General features: G+C 45.3%; 1 protein-coding gene across 1 annotated transcript in view; it reads left to right on the top strand.

The window, feature by feature from the left end:
• The first annotated feature begins 1,063 nt into the window (after positions 1 to 1,063).
• The window catches only part of crim1 (cysteine rich transmembrane BMP regulator 1 (chordin-like)), a 27,758-nt gene continuing 6,880 nt past the window's right edge, over positions 1,064 to 21,941 (top strand). The window contains exons 1-10 of the mRNA XM_026353740.1: positions 1,064 to 1,787; positions 5,097 to 5,258; positions 5,549 to 5,722; positions 12,052 to 12,294; positions 15,414 to 15,593; positions 17,016 to 17,219; positions 18,027 to 18,155; positions 18,461 to 18,611; positions 20,679 to 20,800; positions 21,653 to 21,871. Of these exons, the coding sequence (XP_026209525.1) occupies positions 1,490 to 1,787; positions 5,097 to 5,258; positions 5,549 to 5,722; positions 12,052 to 12,294; positions 15,414 to 15,593; positions 17,016 to 17,219; positions 18,027 to 18,155; positions 18,461 to 18,611; positions 20,679 to 20,800; positions 21,653 to 21,871 (1,882 nt within the window). The 5' untranslated portion in view covers positions 1,064 to 1,489. The remainder of the gene's footprint in view (positions 1,788 to 5,096; positions 5,259 to 5,548; positions 5,723 to 12,051; positions 12,295 to 15,413; positions 15,594 to 17,015; positions 17,220 to 18,026; positions 18,156 to 18,460; positions 18,612 to 20,678; positions 20,801 to 21,652; positions 21,872 to 21,941) is intronic.

Here is a 21,941-nt window from a genome sequence, read left to right as displayed (position 1 = left end):
CCGGCCAGTGGTCGGCGGGTCGGCCCATTTGACAAGAGCTTGAAGGAGGGGATGGAGCGAGGGAGGGTGGAGGGAGAGCTGCAGGACAAGAGCCGAGTTGTGTTGCAAGGCCTGATTATGCGTGCTGCAGGGCTGGTTTCCTGGATGTTGTGTTTGTGTTGGAGCGGGTGGCTCCAGGCAGATGTTGCAAATGAAGGAGGTGCTGTTGTGTGTTGACATTGTGGGAGAAATCATACCAGATTACATTTTATTGGTGTTTGACGCGGAAACGTTTCCAAAAACAGTGGAGAAAAATCCCCACTACTTAACTTGACTGCATTTGAGAACTGTATTAATTATTTTCTAGTTATTTTCATAAGTTGCTCGGAGTTGGCAGCCACTTCGAAACGAGGGCACACACACACACACACACACACACACACACAACATCAATCCATCCATCAGAATGTAAGCACACAAACACAGCTTCAACAAACAACAATCAAGTGACCTTTTACCTTCCTTAAGCCACCTTCATGCCCCATCTGACACGTACAAACACCACTCCACAAGCACAAAAGGCACAGCAGCAGAATGACACATGGCCGTGATCCTGCCTGATACGTTTGATTATGAGGCTTTGACAGACACAGATAAGAACAATTAGTATAGTGGTGACAGAGGTTTTACTGCAAATGTACTTTGTGACGAGACAGATGTATATGATGGGCTATATTGTTTTTTATTACCAGGTTGTCATGCAACCTACTTTTATTAGATTGCTCTTTAACCGCTTTTGCTGTGCGCATTGGATGTATTTCTAAAAACGAGCAAATGATCATTATAAGACACTATTTTCCTCGAATAAAAAGAAGTTTTCACGGAAAAGGGAACTTTCATAGCATTCAGCACAGTTGCATCATTGCTCAACACGCAGACGAGTTGGCGAGCGGGGGTAAACCACTTCAAATCCGCCCTCCTTTCGCTCCCTGTGACTGGTCGGCTCCTGTGTCAGTCAGGGGGAGGGGTGCACCACTAATTTCTATATGCCTGGATGTCAATTTAGAGCTCAGATTGCGTTGTCGTGTGTGGCTGTCAGCAGCAGCAGCAGCAGCAGCAGGAGCAGCTCCTCTCAGTGGGCGTACACAGTCTCTCGGTGCTGGAGTTCTTCATGTAGTCAGTTGAATCAGACCAGACGCTCGGGACGCGCGTCTACCTGCCTGCGTTGAACCTGTGCCTTTGGATATTGCTGCCACTTAAAAACCAGCCTCACTCTTCAGTGTCGTGGTGTTTTTGTTGTTGTTTTTTTAATATAGTTTATGGGCTGAGCTGCTGTGTAATGAGCAGCGCGTCTGAGAGAAACCTCGTCCAGAAACTTTAAAGAACTTTGGAGATACCTCGAGCAGCAGCAGCAGCAGCAGCAGCAGCGCGTCGCTTCGACTTCACGTAACAGAAGCGGACGAAATCTCTTCCTAGGAGAAACTTGCAGCAAGCTTTTTTTTTCCCAGACATGTTCAGTAAGTGCTCCGTTGCGCTATTGAGTGTCCTCTTTCTGGTGCGTGCGCTCTCGGCTCACGAGTGCACGCCGTGTAATCTCCGGACTTGTCCGGTCAAGGCTCCGCACGGCTGCGAAGGTGGCCGGACTTTAGCCAGGGATCCGTGCGGATGCTGCGATCAGTGCAGCCGGATGGAGTGGGAGCCCTGCGGCGGACAGGACTGGGCGCACGGCTACTGCGCCCTGGGGCTGACCTGCGCGTCTGTCAACAGAAGCGGAGCCGCCGTTATCCCCGAAATTGGAGTTTGTAAAGGTAGGAACAAGTCTGCTGAATGTGTATTGTGTGTTCAATAAAAGAAGTAGACATGTGAGTTATGTTGTAGCTCTTTATTCTTCACTTTAAGTGTCCTGAAGGCACCAGAACTCAAATGTCAGTGGCTGCAGTAGCTGTGTCAATGTTTACCTTGTCCCTGGTTGCAGGAGCAGCCCCTTTAGGTCTGAGGGGCTCTTGGCTGCCAGGAGAAGAGTCATGTTCCTCTGCTCTTTCTTCTCTTCAAAGCTTCATTCACTATCAGCTCAGAAGCATGACATGGAGCTTGGCAGCAGTGATTTGGCACCAGGTTACACTCCTGTTCTCACCCTGTGTGACCGACAATCATGACTGTTGTTTTAAAAACATACAGAATACACTCAGTCTCCTAATATTTCAGCTACCTTTTTCTTGTCTCTGTTGCTGGTGTGTGTCTCAGAACTGTAATGGCTTTGTAGCTTGCAGCGCTATATTCTTCTTTTCCTGCCACAGAGAGCTACAGGGCTGTTTAACCGTGCCCATTTCATACACAATTTGGACAACTTTCTGTGGGGTGTCATTTTTCTAGCAGTGAATAAAGTTAGTAAGTATTAATAGCTGTCGCTTGAGGAATCAATAACCAACAAGAGGATTCCCAACCACTCCACCTGCACTGTGTTGAGCATGTTTAGGAATGATTGAAGACGACTGACTGGACTAGAGCCGAGAGTAAGTAGCTCCCAGTGGGTATCTGGATCCCCTGACCTTGCCCTCCCATCATCTATCCATTAGGGTGGTCCAAGTCAGGGCTCCACGAGGGTTTACCAGGGGTCCTCGGCTCCAGGCCATCCCATGAGACGCTGCTGCTGATTGTGCCTCCTGTACAGCTTAGACAGGCGTCTGGAGGACAGCTTGCAAATTAATGGCTTTGTACCAAGTGGGAAACCTAATGGCTCGTCTGATTGAGTTGTGCCTGTGGTTCTGTGGCTCCAGGGGCTTTGGAGCACTGTCCTGACCCCTAAATCAGACACATGTACACACACACGCAGCCTTAATATCCCAGAGGGTCTAGGTGGGGGTACATCAACAGCTCCCAGGGTGTTTTCAGGGGCCACAGTAGGTAGGCTGCCGGAGCCTGATCCCAGATTTCCCTTCTCAAGCTGCAAGGGTCTTAAAGTGATTAGACCCGCAATCAGGAGTAGAGGGTGAAAGCTTCCGCTTTCTGGCTCCATACCTTTCTGCTCTCAGTTTTCATTTTCTGGGTGGTCAGAATCTGTTACCAAAAACCTTGTAACACAGGTAGCATCTTGGAATGCTTTTCGAATGCATCGGCAGTCAGATTTGAACGTGTTTGAAAAACCTATTGCTCTACCTGTCAATTATAAACACTCCTCACTGAATGTTGTGGTTTTCCAGAGTTGAACATGTCACGTACGACACCCATATCAAAAAGGAAACTGGAAAACTATGTGAAGAAGTGATGCAAACGTTGCTGTTTCTTTTTGCAGCTGCCATTCAGTCACCTGCTTTCAGAAAGAGCTCTTGCCCTTCAACCATATCATATCTACATTGATGATAAACCTGTCAGTCAGGTGAAACTATTCCGTCTTCAGAGCTAAATCATTTGTTTCCCATTGTATTCTTGTGTTGTGTGTTCTGGTGTTGTTCAACACCATGTTTCCCTGACTTCCAGAGGCTCTTAACATACCATGTAACAGGGTGCCTGTCTTACTGGGACGCTATGTCCACTGCACTCCTTCACATGCCTTCTACTTCTCCCTTCCTCTGGTATTATCTAATGTTTCAAAGACTTCCTTTTTAACCCACTATCAGCCAGAGGGCCTCTAGAGGTCAGCTTTCCTATCCTGGCTCTGGATGCCAAGACAAGCAGTCTCAGGGACTGAGAAAGGAATCCCCCTGGGATGAAGCCATAGACCTTGGCTAGTCATGCCAGGACAGATAACAGGCTTGACCAGAACCAACCAGGGTTGGGGTAAACACCGAAACAATCCAGCTTAGAGTAAACTGGGCTGCGTGGGGTCAAGCTAAAATTGGTTCACGAGAGAATGTCCAGCTTTTCATTAATTGTTTTGACTCCGACCTCCGGATTTAGCGCCCCACACAGACTACCACTACCTCAAATCAAAAAACCCTCCCAGGCACAGGAAAGAGTTAGGATGGAAACAATGTGGGGGTGAGGATCATTTTAGGGTGAAAGGAAATCACAGAGAAAGTTTTGGTGCACTTTAATGAAAAGGCTGCTTGTGCTTTGCCAGTCTTTCTGGCCGTCTGGGAGAGCTATTAACAGCAAAGACTGGCTCAGGTTCGAGCTAGTATTACCTTCACGTCTTCCATCCTCTTGCTTGTTTTGAAACTTGCAAGTACCCTGCCTCGCACAGCAATCCTGCACATTATCATCCTTAACTTGGATAAAGTTGACATTGATTCATTTAAGCAGTAAAATGTATCACAGTAAGCATCCATCTTTTTTTTCCCTCATGGTGGAATATCTGTTTTAAATTAATATGGATCAACATGTGCCTTTTATTATGATCAAGAATGGTATTCAATTTCATTCCAAACACTTCGAGTCATGTCATTGTTTCTCCAACCCCTAACTGAGCATGTTTTGGAAAATATATTGGAACTATTTACACCTTTCCTCTTGTGCATTGTTTTGGTGCCGTTTGAACAAGAAAGCCAGACTATTGCGATAAGCTCCAGTCACACTTCCACACTGTTTATTTGAGGCCTGTAAGCTAAATGATTGTGAACAAATCATTTTGTGTTACAGTTTGTCTCCTCCTCTTTACCCTCCTGCTGTTCTTCCTGCACTTGGACAGCTATCAAGTAGGGTAAATTTGGGTATATTATTCTACTCACATAGAATCAATGTTACACATTACTCCCTTGTACACCCCCCCCCCCCCCCACCCCCCATTGCAGGGTTTTATCCAAGCCTTGAGGTGCCATCTGGGGAGGGAAGGGGCTCCCTAAACAAAGGAACAATATGTGGGTATGGTGCAAGGAGCCTTTATACAGAGGAGGCGTTCCAGCAACCAGCAAAGATAGAAACCCTGGGAAGGCCCCATGCTGTGGAACAAAAGCAAACAAATGGGCTCAGTGGTTTAAGTAGCATGGCACGATAAGGAGGGACGGCAGCCCAGAAATACACTGGCCATTTCAATACCAGTTGTGCCAGGACAATGTGTTGCAACAGAGGCTGTCAGCTGAGTGACTCTTCAGCACTTGTGGAAAACAAATCTACCTGCAACGGTGCAGTGCAGTGAGACATTCATTCTCTTTCCCTACTGTCCTTACTGTCCCCCACAGCGCTCCCTGATCACCCAGAGGCAGGTCTTGAGGACGAGCGCTGTCCCCTGATGGCGGGCTGTGACAGAGCTGGTGGACTGTGTGTGTGCGACGCTCGTCATTCCTGTTTAGGCTCATTCACCTACCCAGACCAAGAAACCTGCATGAAGGCCAGCAAGTCAGGTGAGCCATCTCCTCCAATCTCACATACACACACACAAGTGTGCACATACACGAACACAAGATCTGAGTTAGGAGGAATAATGTTGTACATTGAGAGGAGCTAATCCATAACAGATGTGGCTCTGGGGTGACTAACTACATATCATAGTGATGACACATAGTAAGGCCAGTGGTTTCCCACTCACCTTCAGTGAGTTGTGTGTGCTATTGTGTGTGTGTGTGTGTGTGTGTGTGTGTGTGTGTGACTCATTGATGACTGTGGTTTTTGTGTGTCCACGGGTGGATTCTAGAAAATCGAAGGCACGAGCACCGAGAAAGGCACAGAGAGAAGTATGTGGGGCCATCAAACCCAGCCTGCATGTTCTCTGGGTGTAACCTGACCGCTGAGGGCTGTGTGTGTGAGTCTCAGAGCTGCCACCACCACTTTGCCTACATCAACCGCAGCCAGTGCCAGGAAGCAGCAGGTAACCTTCAAATGACCTGCAACTACAACCACAGTCGACCAGTAGCTTCCGCTCAGCTCGAGTTATTTTGCGTTAACATATGAGCATGTACACCTGTAAGTTGAAAGGTATTCTTACATAATAGAATCTTCTCTTTCTCTATGCTTAAAATAAACATATTTAAAACACGCACTACAGTTTTGGCTGCTAAAGGTTTTGCCCCTTTCTTGCATAAATCCCCTTCGAGTGGAACACAGCCACGGCATTCTTCATGTCCCAGCTCGTTATGTTTGAAGGGAAACATATTGTCACACGCCACAGTCGAAAACCTTCCATCTCTCCATCCTGCGCTACCTGTGAAAGCTCAGCAGACGGCATAATACGCGGCAATTCCCATGATAATGTTTAGAGGCTGGGGGGGGAGGGAAGGAGAGAGACAGATCAGGAGTGCACAAAACAAGAAGGAAAGATGTTGAGTGAAAGAGAGAAGTGAATCTAAGTGACAGAGAAGCACATATAGAAAAAGTTTCCATTACAAGAGAAGGAGTGGCAGAGAGGGTTCATTGACAAATAGTATTTTTGGAAGTTCCTCCTACAGGAGACACAGTCCTGAGGCTTAAATGTGCAGATTGAGAGTAAAATACATTCTTGCCCCGTGCAGGAGTTAAAAGAGAACCCTTTAAATGAAGTGCAAGAAAAGAATGTGTGTTTATCTGTGCTTGTTGCAGTCTCCCTGATTGACACTTGGAAGCGAAAAAACATCATTGGCACAGTGAGAGTTGAGTTTCCTCATTTGGATTGTGAGGTGTCTATTAGATAGGCAGGCGCTGAGTGCCGGCTGCTGCCTCGTGAGTGACATTTGCAAAATAGGACAGGACTGCCACTGAGCGAACTCGCTGAACCTCTGTGTATGTTAGGTAAATTTCAACAGCTCCGCTTTCAAAGGCAGACAACAAGAACACTTGTCGGTGCTCTCGTGAAGAGATTAAGTCTGAAGCATGTGAACGTGACGGTCTGTGTTCCCCGCACAGTGACAACACAATAGTCATTATTTAATTAGCAAATACCATTACAGGCCTATTATAGAATGTTTTCAGCTTGTTGTGAGACATAACTTCACAAAGTATGGTTCATCATACGTTGTCTTCTTTGCACATATCACTGAAGTCTTGTGTTCCGATGAAACATGTACTGTTAGTCTCCTACGTTTTTGTAACTCTGTCATCTCAAAGCCGGAGCGCAGTGGATGACAGTCTAAACTCACAGCAGTGAAAACTGTAAACAACATTTTTCAGCAGCTTATGAGTTCTCACCACAGCACACACCCACCCCTTCTGATGGCCCCTCATTAAGAGACCAGGATGTGTGTGTCTGTTATGTCTGTAAGTCTGCATGTGGAAAGATGCGCACACGCGCGTGCTTTGAGCGCGTCTCTGTATATATGTTGTCACGTGCGTGAAATGAGCCTATATACATGTATGGGGAAAATGTGCCTGCGTGTCTGCATCTGTGTTTGTGCATGTGTCTGTGTGTGATAATTATCTTGTTAGTCTAGATGTCTCGGCAGAGGTTTTCCTTTGTCTGTCATCAGCAGGAGCTTCCTCTATAACCAGACTGGGACTGTTATTTGCTCAGTCATGTTGTACTCCATAGTGACGGTGTCCCTCCACTGCTTTTTAATTTGTGACAACAAATGTATCTTCACTTATCTTGACACGCAGCAAAACATTAAAAACAGAGAAAGAAACCCGAACCGACCCAGGGATCATCATCTTCAGACTAGTAAGCTTACACCTGGTAGTGGTTTGCCTTGGCTTTCTTTCACTTTCTCTGACTCACTCAGTGGGCTTTTCCGTTCATCCTGCCGCTGTGACTCATCGCGATTTGTCAAATGTCAGCATCTTTTTCAACTTTGCCTCTGTCCATGTTTGATTACCCAATACTTCTACTTGTAGTTCTCTCTTGAATACTGTATAAGACACCGATGCAATTAGGCTACAGAGGTTCGGTGAGAGGCAGCATAGTTTACAGACATATTACCCACATGTCTGGGACTGTAGAAAGGATGTGATAAGTGAGGACGAGGGAAGGGGGAGATGGAAGAAGATAAGAAATCACAACTGAGGGCCAACCATTTTGTTGAGGTATTTGACCCCAGGGACTTGGCAGGGTGGTGTTGGGTAATTTTACACTCTAGGATGGTTTACATATTTCATTCTTGATAAGCCCCCTAACTGCTGTTTCAGAGGAATTCCTCTGCTGATGCTCACTGACAGGGACATGCAATAGCAGTCTTTATCATAGAGGGGAAGTAGTCCCCTCCATGATGTCATGTCACAAACTAACTTGTCCCACCTATGACACCTCTGTCCTGCTTCCCTCTGACCTGTTAGAGGACTGTTAGTTCTGCTTGGCTGCAGCCTCTTTGTGGCTATTAATGTCTGGGCCAGACCGCCACTGGCTGGCAGGGGCTGCAAGACGTCTCAGCGCTGTGTGTGTGTGTGTGCCCTTCTGCAGAAGTTGTGGCCCCTGTAGTACCCTACAAGCTGTCTGTCTCCCAGTGTGATTTTAAAGAGGAGACAGAACTCTTGTGTGACGGTTGAGACAAAGAACTTCCCTCAAAGGCATATTGGGATTGCTGTCAGCCCACTCAATACTCATGGTCAGCCACTAACCAAAATATCCAATATTAGGCCAGCAAGAAAAGCCAAGATACACACACAGGAAGTCTTAGATAATCATTCCTGCATACCCAGCCCACTCCATTCACTAAATTTAAGACTACAACCTCAGGTTATTGACCCAATCCTAACTATTAACAAATCAAAGAGACCATGACTGCAACCGAAGCCAATTCCTGTTGTCTCCTGGAACACATCGCTTATCATCAAATGTTCTTTTCTCCTCCATAAAATACATACATAACTCAACTACCTTCTATAATTTATTCAACATCTGTCTAGACATGGGGGTCTTCCTTATTCATGTTTTCTACATTTGCTACAGATGGGGGCTGTAATTTGTTAGGTCCTCTAAAGCATAGCGCATGCCACAACTTTATTTTTCCCCTAAGTGCTTAATGTACAGCACCCAGTTGAACCTTTTCATATATCTTTTGTTCCAGAGTGATAGGCCATGCCTCTCCTTCACTGTCATTGGCCTAATCTTACTGGCAATCAGACGGCAGGGAAAGGGTGTGTTTCAGTGGAATGAGCACATGCTGTGTACACTATCTCTGCACATACAGTACATGAGTAGATCTTTGTGTACCTACACCTGAGCACTCTGTTACCACACCTAAAAATGGCCATTCATAGCAGTTGCAATGTTGTTGCATAATACTTAAATCACATCTGCAAATATTTTAGACAAAGACTGGGAGGACTCCTGCATCTCTGCAAGCTCCCACCAAGTGTTTGTTCCTGGTGACCCTGTCTGTGCCTTTTTGGCCTGGACTCTCCTCCCAGACTCCTCCAGAATCCTCACACATGATGATATACACATTGAACAGTGCTGACTTTCTCAGCTGTAGCGGCTAGTGGGCACTGGACCAGGCCCCCACAGCTTTACGTGAGAGACGGCCCTGATGTGTCCCTTTGCGGAGCAACTTTATAAAACCTGAGGACAGACCAGAAACCCAAGGAAGGCAGCTGGACTGAGACAGCTTTGTTCTCTGCTGACTTGCTTCCAGAGTCAGTCGGTGAACAGAACTCGCATTGTGCACTTTTTCCAAGAGTAAACTCAGGCTGTCAACACAGCCTCCTCTGCCTTGCTGAGCCGTTTTGGTTTCGAAGAAAGACTGCGCTCTTTTTTATCCATCTATTAAAAGAAGAAGGAGAAAAAAAAACAATTTAGAAATGAGGTGTTTTTCGTTCTTCAATGAGCTGCTGAGATACCAAAAATACGCATTGTTTACAAAAGAGACCATTCTGTGGTAATGAAGCAATTTCCTTCTCCCATCTCTTCCAGATCTGCATTGTGCATTTGTGTGTGGCAGGTTGTGCATTGAGGTCAAAGGTTTTCCATTCTTTGCTGCGCTACAGTTGTACAAGAGCTCCCGTTGCTTAATCTGCACAGAGCATTTATCAAGCATACCAAATTAGGCCTTTTGTGTTTGTACAAGCTGGAGCATGGCCACCATTGTGATATGAAGATTGGTTCTGTGGTCGCTGACTCCCTAATTACAGCCATTCATGCTCAGAGATGGAACATAAACACCAGAGGATAAAATCCATTTGCTGCCTTTTTTTGTCTGTTTTTAGTGCTTATAGTGCCAGCTAGAAAATTATATTAATTGCACATGCAAGGGTTGGGCCATTTCCACGGATGACTACAGTCGTATTCATTTGAATGACAATGGTATGTCTGCCAGCTGCTTTTCCCAGCATACTCTAACCCTAGCCATTATCACAACTGAAAGGGTAATCAGCCTTCCTCGGGTACACATACAGCACATAGAAAGTAGTCTTCACTGCAAAACATTTTTGCAAGAATGTCCCATGGCATTTTCTATGGCTTTAAACAGTTTGAGGTTTTCATATGCAAAATCGGTCTTCAACTGAGCAGCAGCGCTCTGTGCAAAACGTGCCAATCAGTGCCTCCAAATGAAGTTTATTTAACTCCAGCATAGGAATTGTGCCAAAAACCGTTAAAAGGGTTGTAGCCTCTGTGAATTCAGGGGTTTCCCCTTCATTTTCTATGACACTATTCAGCTACGAAGTTTATCAATGAGAGCTTTGTGGCAGTCCTCTCTGTTCCCAGGTTACTTGAGTAAACAGTACAGTACAGACACCTCACACTCCTGGTCTATTTATCTGGCGTCAGAAATATTTCAACATTTCCCTTATCCTCTATTTCATCCGTCATAAATGTAACCCTCGCCCCCCAAAATACACTGGCCACAGTCATTCAGCCCCTCTCCTCTGTGTTTATTTTAGGTCAGGTAGACATCCAACAGCTACTTAAGCACCAGCTCAGACCAGAGAGTTCGGTTCGTGAAGCTAGAATAGATGACAATATACAGTACAGTTGAGGTCCAGCTCTGGAGTTCAGGACTGGCAGAGCAGAGCCATTATCAATGCTTACCAGTTCAGTTTCCCATCTGGTGGTAAAACTCAGAGGGATCCGTTTACAGGTTTTCAAATGTCAGGGATGAGGTACATCCTCTGAGAGACTCATGTTGCCAGCACCAGTCTGGGAAGGCCATCAACAAATCTCAACTTCTGGAAACACTACCAAAACCCCAAGTGCTGTTGTGCAACCCCAGGCTTTACCATTCCCTCCCCTCAAAAACCATATGTATGCAAGGATTGTCAGGCATTCCTTGCAAGTAAATTATAATCCATTTAATTTAACATTCTTATGAGGCAGTCATTTGTTGTCGTGTTTGCTCTTTTAAATGTCACCAGTGATTTAAACTAGATGACAATTACCATATTTTCCTCATTCTCTCCCATAATTCCTGCACAAGTTAATGCTGCCATTCTCAGCGGGTGTTACAACATGTGTATAAGCTGTGCTTTAAGCAGGAGATCTGTGAAATGATTTAGTGATGGACAAATATATGACAGGATGTGAGTCTGCTTTCCCCCAGTGCCTCTCGTCTGCCTGCACTCTATACATTACAGTGACACCGAGAACCAAAATAAACACATCTCTTTGGTTTGGGTAATCCAATCTTTGTAAGGTAGCTACTGTTCTCATACAGGGTCTGTACAGAGGGGTGCTCCACTTCTCTTTTCCTGAACGGGCTCCAAAATATACCACTAAGCCCTTTGCCCAGATTTGCAGTACTGCAGTACAGCCCCCCCTTAACAAGGGGTATCAAGCTATTATGTTGGCTCTGGCAGTTGAACACATCCTGGTATGCTATATGGCGGGGAGATTTTAAACTGGCGAGAAGAAAAGCCCTGTTGAAGCTTCGCTGGTATTAATGAATTATTTTAGAGCATGGGTGGCTGTTAGGATTGTAGGGTCAAGCCAGTCCAGGTGGGATCAGAGGCCCATAGACAGGATGTGCACTTGTCTACAGTGCCACTCTCACCTCTGGGACAGGATGCTGAGTGGGGATGTGACGACTGTGCACAGAGTTTGTGTTGGGTCACTGTGTGAACTGTGCTGAAGTGGCTCATCTGACACTACGAGTTGGCAGTAGACACACACACCCTCCTTTCCTCTAGGTGAACAGTGCAGCCACTGTCGGAGCTGGAGCAGTACAAGCTGGTTGTTACAGAATCTCTTACAAAGGGATAAGAGAAATAAAAAAAGATGCCAAAGTTTGCACATACTATGTTCTCAATATACACCTGTAACTTAATGTGAATGTGCATCTATATCTGTGTGTGTTTCAGAGGAGCTGAGGTGTGCCGGAGTGATGTGTCCTGCTCTGCAGGTGCCCTCCTGCCCCAAGGGTTCAGTCCTGACCAAGAGCTACACGCCACCAGGTAGTTGCTGCCCATCCATTCCTCCTCAGTGCACTTGTGACCTTCATGCCTGCCCTAAGCCCCAGTGCCCAAGTGGGCAGCGTGCCGTGTCCCTCAGCAAGGCCAGCGGCCAACCAGGAGACTGCTGCGATGTCTTCGATTGCCAGAAAGGTGATTGCCATGAACTGCACACTATTCTATCTGTTTTAGTTGGTCTCCCACTAGGTGCTGCAAGGTCACAGTTGGTGTGAGATTCAAGTTCAAGGAGGCAGTTTTCACCAGAGTCAAGCTTTCCATCCCACTGACCAAATGTCCGCAGATAAAAATTTAAGTTGCTGATAATTAGTGTTAGGTCAATGGCTCCCAGGACGGACATCATGGTTCAGACTCTGACTTTGGAGGGTGTATCTGTGAATAGTTCTATTGCTTTAAGTGATATTAATACAATAACTCTTTCCAAGCACATTTCTTAAATGCACTTGTGCATCATTTTTCTCACCTGGTGGGAAAGAAACTAAGGAAATACAGGCTCAGAGAAGCAAGAGCGAACAGCTGTTGTTCACATATACAGACTTCAGCACTTTCTGACCCAGAGGCAGCCAGGAGAGGCAGGACAGCAGGGAGGGGACCTGTGGTATTGGTCTGTTTACTCTGCGCTCCCAACAAATATTCGCTGTTTTACCAACAGAACAAATTCCCATTCTGGCCCCTCCACATGTATAAATGAGTGCCCTGTCCCGGAATTAATGGACTTAACGAGCCCGGTGACCAGAAAAGTGCTTAGGCTATGAATTTGCTCAACAGAAGTGCAGTGTCAAAGGGTTCCTGTCTGGTCACACGTCCAAAGGGAAAAGGTTCAGCAGTTCATTGATGGGAATGCTTTTTATGTGCTCCAGTCTGCCAATGGGGAGGGTAATCGAGTCCGGCAGGCCGGCGGGGGCTGAATGGCAGCCGTGTGGGGGCCTTGGGATCAGTGTTTTGATAACAAGTGTCTGCTGCTCTTTGGATCTGGGGCTTGATGCCTTTTGTGCTGTCCCCACTGTCTGTTAGGTGTGCATGACTGCGCGCCATGTTAGAAAGCTCTAGAGACAGGGACTATGGACAGGGACATTCACTGGGCCCCTTAGTCACGTCCCCAGTCCTACAGGAGCCCCCAAAGCACTGTAACTTACACATATGCATTCTTTTACACAATAACATTGCTTTGAAATGCCAAATCTATTGTCTTGAACACACTTTAGCATACATCCTTTGTCTCTGCATGTTGGACTTGGACTGATTAACTTGTTTCCATTGCCAACCTGGCTGTGCGCTCATATTTAGACAGGGTCAGTGTTTCCAGTGACAGTAAGCCCGACCTGTGGATTTTGGCCATCATCAAGGATAAACCCTTTCCACTGCTAGCTGGGGAGCGGATGTATTTGCATGGCAGAGCAAACCTGGAAGCACTGTCCTGACCTGACGTCATCTGATGTTACAGAGGATCCTGTTTAGCTGGGGTCTGCTGTTTATGAACACTTTAACTGGCATATATGCTGCAGGTGCTTTCCTGTAGTCTGCCCTGGATGCAGAGCAGGCTCAGAACCGCACAAGGCTTTGGGAGATTTACACCACACTATTAGTTCTCAGTGACCTCAGCTTGAGTTTGTTGTAAACACAACCACGTTCACAACCAACAACCACGTTTCCAGAAGTTGATGTCTAATTAGTGTTCATGACTGAAGCAACTCATATTTGATATGGTAAACTAGTCAAATGTGTCTCTATAAAACTTTTTTTTAAATCCCACCATTATTTTCTATTGGAACAAGTCATGTTTCCCACTGTGGTTGTGCTTTATTTGCCTCTAAACCACAAAAAGGACCATTATGACAGCTGATTATGAATTATCCAGACAGACTTAGTCAGTGTTTTATAGTCCATCCATCTCCACACCCAATCCTCACCTCAATTTAGAGAAGGCTGCACATGTACAAAACATGACTGGAATTTAGAGTCTGTGCCACAAGTTGTTTTAGGGATTACCATTAACAAACACTGCGGAAATCACATGTGAGTGGTCCCTTGTATGACTTCCTATTGCTTGTGTGAGCGTTAAAATATGTTGCGGCGCTTTTTCAGTTCGGCCAGCTAAAGCGCCCGCGGCATTTTCTATGCTTGGTTTTGCTGCACGCGAAGCAGGACGCAAGAATACTGTGAGTAAAACAAGAGAAGGCAGAAAGAAGGGAACATAAAGGCGGCAAGGAAGAGAATAAAAGATCAACAAAATCTCCCCTGTACTTAAACCTCAGTCAGCCCAGCTGTTTTGTGTTAGAGTGCAGCGCTGGTTGTCAGGAGGCGTGGGGTCATTGCCGTAGACACTTTGATTCTGCACTCAAAGGTACGGCGTACAGATGCCGCCGTAACCTCCGCTCTCGCAGAAGCCGTTGTCGGCCCCATCTGCTTGCATCTGTGCAATACATTTACTCGAGTGTAGCTACTCCTGTGAGTCAGGGGGACTTTTCTTACATAACCACATTGCCTAATTTCCGGTGTTGGAGTGTGTTTGATGATTAGAAGTTAGTATGTGGTTATTTAAGATCCTAGACTGTTCAGTCACCCAGGCCACTGTGGGACATTTGAATGTGTAACTCAGCCTTACTACTGAGATGACATAACGTAATTTACTGTAACTGTTCCCAGCGCCATAGAACCTATTGATAATACTGTTTTTGTTTGTATGCCAGTATAATTCATACACACACTACACAAGCTTGTTCATACATTTCATAGTAGGGGCAATGCAGCTAAAAGTGCTTTTAAGTCATTTTATGTCTTTGGTAAAATGATGCCAGAGCACTGATTCACTCCACCTGCCACCAGCACACTGAGTCTACACACTGCCAAAGCCTCTAGCATTCTTTTCACTTGGCACTGCAAGAGTTCAGAGCCTTTTCAAGACTTGATAGATCCTCTAAAATTCCTCCTCCTGGACTTGGCTCCACTGTCTGATAAATCCATCCAACCAGCTTCATCCATCTACCTCAGCACCATTTGGTTCAGATAAACTTTTCCGTCAATAGCAGAAGATGAATGGATGTTTATGAATTTGTAAATAATGGTATACACTTGCGATAATCTCTCACACATCAAGCTTGACATTTATGATGAAAGCTACTTTTGTCTTTTATATAGTCATGAGGAGAAACTCTGCTACTAATCTCTGGTAAATGTGTAGGGCATCTGGCAGAGTGCAGCACCCTTAATTGTCAACCACAGAGTGTGTTAAGCATTATTCTTCTCCTTCTTAGTTTCTCCCAGGTGTGTCCATAACGGGAAGGAGTTCTCCGAGGGAGAAGTGTTCCGCATGGATACCTGCTGGTTGTGTCAGTGCCGTGGAGGAATCTCTTTCTGTTCCAAGGCAGAGTGCGCTGAGCTGGACTGTGAAAACTTCTACATTCCTGACGGCGAGTGTTGTCCTGTCTGCTTAGGTACACACATTTTCCTTTATTGTTAAGATGCATGGCCCTGTTAGAATTGGGAGATTCTGATTTACAGTTGTGTTAAAGCTGCTATACAAATCCCCCTTGCCTAACATTTACCTCCAACCACACTTAAATAGTTTCCTCATATACCCACTGTTGCTAACATACCTGGTATAAAAGACGTCCACTAAAGAGCAACTAAACGAACCAGGTAGGGGCTATTTTTTACTGGTAAGAATAAAGAATAAAAAGCCTTTTCACATTGTATGGCATGGCTTTGTAATATCTGGCCTTGGCTTAATAGGGGTGACCCACTCGCAAAAACACATGTGCTCAAAGTCAGGTAGGGAGCTCTGATATATATATATATATATATACTGGGAACTGTTAAAACATGGTCTTGCAGCGCATATGGCCACCACATTACAGTCTGCCAGAAGTGTGTGGATGGAGGTGGTAGCCAGTTTGGGCCTATGCTTGCGTGGCTATAGTTTATCGGGCATGAGGGAGAGAAAGAGAGAGAGAGAAAATGAGACGGCCGAGGAGATCATGTTAGGTTAGTGTTGGAGATACACCTGGAATGTGCAGGCATTTAGTTGGAATGCTTTCATCTCTTTCTTATGGCAAAAGCTGCTCTCACATGTATTTATTAGAAGGTGTATAAAAGGTTTGGTGCTTCTGATTATACTTAAAGCTGCACTAATCAATATCTCTATATTAAGAGTGGATCGACGTGGCGGTTGCTTATTGATGTTAAGTTATTAGCAGCGTCAACAGAGACACAGTGAAAGCACCTACTAATCTTTATGACTTGCCAATAAATACATTTAACAGAACAACTGAAACTGATAGTAGTAAATGATGAAAAGCCTTCCTGATCATGAGTCTCATTCATCGTTTCCAGCTGAACAGAACGGCTTTCTCACAGACATTATGGTTCCTACTTCAGATTAATGGCTTTGAAAAGAAGAATTTGTGGTATCAGATGCTGACCTTGCCTTTGACCTTAAGGATCATAGGTGAAAACTGCATGGATAAGTTCAAGCCTTTGGCTAAAATGCTACTGGACACTGTGGGGACCAGCAGTTGTAAATCTCATCACTCCAGCTGTGTTTCCAAATATAAAATCTTCTCCTTTTAGACTACACAGTTAAATCTCCAACCTCATTTTTCTCATTTCAACTTTAAACTTTATGAATGCTGCAAATCCAGGGGCTTCTTCTAAATCTAAACAAATCACCTCGGTCCAGCTGTGTTCTCTTCGTAGCCCTAAGTGACAACCCAGTTTCCATATCACGTTAATAATTGTGCCAGCTTCAGCTTTGTTCTCTCTGTCTCATTTTAATTAAATCGCAGTAAAGTCGCCAAACCACACTATAAAAGCGACTTAGCTAAGACATTCTCCTCTTCTGTCACTTCATTTGTCAGATGTGGAATTACTGTCTGTGGATAGCACTAAGGCCAGCTGCTGGGTGAGTAATAAGCTGCGAGCCCATGAGGAGCAGTGGAAAGAGGACGACTGCACCTTCTGCCAGTGTGTGGATGGAAGACCGCACTGCACGGCGATGGCCTGCAAACAGAGCTGCCAGAACCCAGTCAAGATCCCCGGAGAGTGCTGTCCCTTCTGTGAAGGTACAGAGAGTTGTGCTGGTCTTTAAGCTAAATAGCACTTTATATTATATCTAATGTATAGTTCAGATCTATATATACTGCATGTGGGAGGCTCCTGTGGCCCTGCGGATTTACAACAGAGGCCGTGTCAGCATGGGCTCATTAAAGGGGAGGCCACAGAGCATTCTTCAAGCTGCAGGGTTCTTTGTGTTCCATTATTACCCTTGCCCGCCAAAATGAGACCCACCTGTGTGTAGAGCTGCGGCGTACTTTTAACACAGGAGGCTGCATAATTGAAGCGGATCCTTTTTTTTTTTTTTTTGTGAGCGTTATTAGTTACAGCTCATTGGGCTGCTCCTCCCGCCGAACGTGGCGAGAGACATCTGATGCAAATTTCTTTGGTGCATGTGTACGTTTATGTGTGTGTTGGACCCTGTTTTAAGAGAATCTGGACAATGCCGGTGTCTGTCTGACTTCAGTTATCTTCACTGGTAAAGCTTCTTAGAAACATTCAGTTTATTAATGGGAGACAGTTCCACACGATAATACAAAGAGGTATAATCCCCCTTACAGTGCGACCCACCCTGGTGTAATTGCTCTATATTTATCCATAATTGCTGTTTACTCCAAAATAAGAGCAGTGTGAATAGGTAGCTATTATAGTTGGCACAAAAAGCCTAGATTAAGTATTAAACCTGAGGGCTAGCACATACAGTATAAAAGCAGGAAGAATTCATAACAGGACTAGCCATTTCTCCTTTGTTGTGTTCTACATACAGCTGCACACATGCACACTTCTCACCATCTATCATCTTCTTTGTTCTCCAGAGCCTTCTTATGAAACGGTTAGCCCCATGCTCTGCCCTCCTCTGGAAAACTGCTCCTTTTCAGGGTCTGAATGCCCCTTTGGCTTCCAACAAGACAAAAACGGATGTCTTCTCTGCGAGTGTCTCAAAAGTAAGTTCACTTTGTGTTGAACTGTAAGATTTAAACCTTCAGAGACTGACTTGATTTTTTCTGACATGCTGATTCTTGCAGTCTTGACTTAAAGTGCATTAGAGCGGTAGAAATACAACACAGTATTTACCTGTTTGCTCATAGTGACAAAGAGGAAAAAAACGGCAGCTTAGGCATGTTCATATTCATCACAGCTTGTTTACATCCATGGGCTCAGTGTGTGCACCCCAGTAGACAATCTGGCCATTGCCTTTGATGGATTGTTGTGCCCACGATCAGATGACCCCTCTCTTAACCCTTTTCAGATGACTCCTGCCCTGACCTGGAAAAATACTGTTCCCTGCGATGCCCAATGGGATATGAGAGAGATAACTTTGGCTGTGAAGTGTGTGAGTGCAGCATCCCCCAATATTGCCGACCTCTGACCTGCACTAAGACCTGCCCCTATGGATATGTGTAAGTACACAGGTCCAGCTTCTCTTTAGCAAACTGGATGTTCAATCTAAAAATCTGTGATCTGTGTATTAAGAGTTGAGTTTCATACATTCCATAAAAGTCAATTCCCTGCAGTCGCTTCCTTTATGTAAATGGTTAATAACACTATCAATTGATGCCCAGAGGCCAGTGCCTGTTTGGTCCTGTTCAAACGGAAGAAACATGCAACTGTAGTTTGGCATCTGATATCAAAGGAGCTACCTTGGTGGCTCCTAGACTTTGTGTCTAAACTTGTGTGTGTGTGTGTGTGTGTGTGTGTGTGTGTGTGTGTGTGTTTGTGCCACATTAGCCTCTCAGACCACTGCAACTTCTCTCCTTCTAATCCCATTTAACCCAATCAAACATCTGGTAGTGCTTTCTGCCCGAGACGTTTTGTCCCCAGGAACTAATAAATCATAAATCGCCGTCCCGTCTCAAAACAACGATCAAATACCTATCGGGACAAAAGCAGCCTTTATGAAACATATACAGTTGGGATTCTGCTGGTAGCTCAACCATACTCTGTGGAGCCACAGCTCAAGATGGGCCTGATATGTCTGTGCAGGATGCCAGAGGAGAGGAGAAAAATGAGAGGGATCCTGCAGGGAAGAGAGAAAGAGGAAGTCCTGGCTTTATCCTTCATATGCAGCTGTTTAGGTCTACCTTCAGAAGTCTAAAGCCTCTCTGAGAGCCTGCCAGCCTCACAATGCAGATTTGTCTTCTCACACAGGACCCCTGCATGAAGCCACCACAAAAGAAACAAAAGGGACAAAGGAACGCAGCGTTTACACTAGTTGTATTGATGACTTCCTGCGCGCACTGTAATTACATTTTCAAATCTGAAGATACGGGCCTCCAAAGCGGATGAATGTAAACCTTGAGAAGAATGTTTAGTCATGTGTTGAGTACTCCTCTGTTGTGTTAACAGTGTAGATGAAGGACATTCTCAGGGTTGTACTTATGGCTGAAGTTGGGCATTATAAGATGGGACATTAGTATGTGTTCCATCCTTCAACAGTAAAAATCAATCACTGTGACCAAACCAGTAATGAATGGCATCACAGTTGTGGCACGCTACAAATTGTGCCGAGCCAGCAGTCCCGAGGCCTGGGCCCCCCGAGAGCCTCCCCAAGCCCCTATATCCCCCTGGAGCCCAACGTGCTACTTGGCATTCCACACATCATCTTTAAACAAAGCTTTGCTCTAAGATCGCTGCGCTCTCCGTCTCTGTATTTGTACAGTGAGACACTGGCAACCCCCCCCCCCCCCCCCCCCACCACCACCACCCCACCCCTCCACCCCCTCTAAACCCCAGTGTTGTTTCAATAGCTGTTATTGCTGCTTCAGCATAGATGGTGTCCTCTGTTTGCTGAGCCCGACATGCTCTGTCCTCTTTATGGGACGCAGCACAGTGCACGGGTTTGAGGGTCTTTTATTTATGTCGACCTGCAGATGAATATTAATAGAGTAATCACACAGACTGATGAGACCACTGCTCCGGAAAATTGGTATCATCATTTACCCGGAGGGAGAGACGGAGGTAGGCAAGAGTGGTTGAGAAAGGATGAATGGGACGGAGAGGAGTTGAGGAGTATCAATCTTCACCTCATCCATGTTTTATTAGGCACATAATTGGTCTCTTTCCCCTGTAGACTCTTCAGCCCTGGCACTCCTGGTGCTATTTTTCCTTTCGGTATGTGAGGACATTCCTTTAAGTTTGGTTTTCTTTGATAACCGGACTTTGGTTTCTCAGCTCTCATGGCCCTTGCCCTTCTCGTATGCTACTGTATATTTCTGCTCGACAATATGGAGGGCAACTGGGCGAATTAAAGTCACATGAATTGGCTCTAGATTGCCTCTTTAAGAGTTTTCGGGTTGGTGTGGTGTACCAGCCCCAGTGATCTCACGTGTTGGCCTTTTTATTTGGCCTTCTTCAAAGGCAGCTAATGTAGAGAGGGGAAAGCAGGTCCAGATGTTGATTGAAACTGGATTTAAGCTGTACACAACTGGCGCTGATCTACTTTACTTGTGCTATTTGTTTCCCTACAGGAGGAACAAGCATGGCTGTGAGATGTGCCGCTGTGTCAAATGTCCTCCCTTCACATGTGACAAGCACTGCAGTGACGGCTATAGACAGAACAGGAAGGGCTGCTCCATCTGCATGTGTAAAGGTAACTCACACTATGAGATTATTACTGTATATCAGGTGAACGTGTGGCACAAACCGTTTCACCACAAAGTCGATTATGATTTAAAGTAAATGGGGGGGGGAAACGATAGGAGAGCTCTGTTAGCAGAGATGAATTTCTGCTGCACTTAGCTGCAGCTTTGTTTTCCTGTGACCTTTTACTGCTCTGTAATGGAGACTTTTATGTCTGCTTGTTGGTGTTAAGCTTCATCCAGCGTCTGTGTGCAACTCAAATTTAATTCCCTTAACCCATTATTTTAAAGCAAGTATGCAGACGCCACTTTTATGCTTCGTTCTATTTTATGTTGTATGTTTATTTTGCCAATTTAGCTGTATTATAAATATTCCAGACTCAAATATGCTTTTCTTATATGGTGAGATGATCAGTGCAGCTGCCTAAACTCCACCAACTGGCACATACACACAGACCACTACCTACTGCAAATAAACTGCTGTATACCTGATTTAGAAAGTCTAGGATTAGCCTCTCTGTGGACTGATATGTTTTGCGACAGGAAAAAAATTATGAAAGTAAGTACTTTTAGTTTTTTAAAAACTGTTTTAGGTTATTTTTTTGTTTCTCCCTTTAAACATTATTAAGCTTTATTTGAGGCGGGCAATATGTCATAGCTGGTGATTGTACTGTCATGACAGTACTAGAACCAAGACCACTCAGCTCTCACTTTAGCGTATAATGAAATTGAACCTAAGACAGCCATTACTGTCTGTTTCGACTGTAAAATATAAATGTACTTAATGAAATTTCCACAGTGAGTCCTCACTCTCCCCCTCTAATTTCTATGCTGTACATGATGGTTGTGGTTGTGTTCTTCAGAAAGAGGCCCCGTCCCAAGCACCGTTGCCCCGACCCCGATGCCCAGCTATTGCCTCACCTCCAATGGGCGTCGGTACAAGGAAGGAGACAGCTGGCATGATGGCTGCCGTGACTGCATCTGCCACTCCGGACGGGAGATGTGTGTGCTCATATCCTGCCCTGTGCCCAGCTGTTCTCATCCAGCTGTCAAGCCTGACCAATGTTGCCCTACGTGTGAGGGTATGTCTCATAATTCAAAAGGGACTTTATTTATTAGATCAAGTACAGGACAATTGCAGGTTTATGTCGA

The sequence above is a fragment of the Anabas testudineus genome, chromosome 12, assembly GCF_900324465.2.
Source record: "Anabas testudineus chromosome 12, fAnaTes1.2, whole genome shotgun sequence".
Classification (NCBI taxonomy): domain Eukaryota; kingdom Metazoa; phylum Chordata; class Actinopteri; order Anabantiformes; family Anabantidae; genus Anabas; species Anabas testudineus.
The sequence above is the reverse complement of the archived record's forward strand: the minus strand, read 5'-3'. Positions and strand labels throughout refer to the sequence as shown.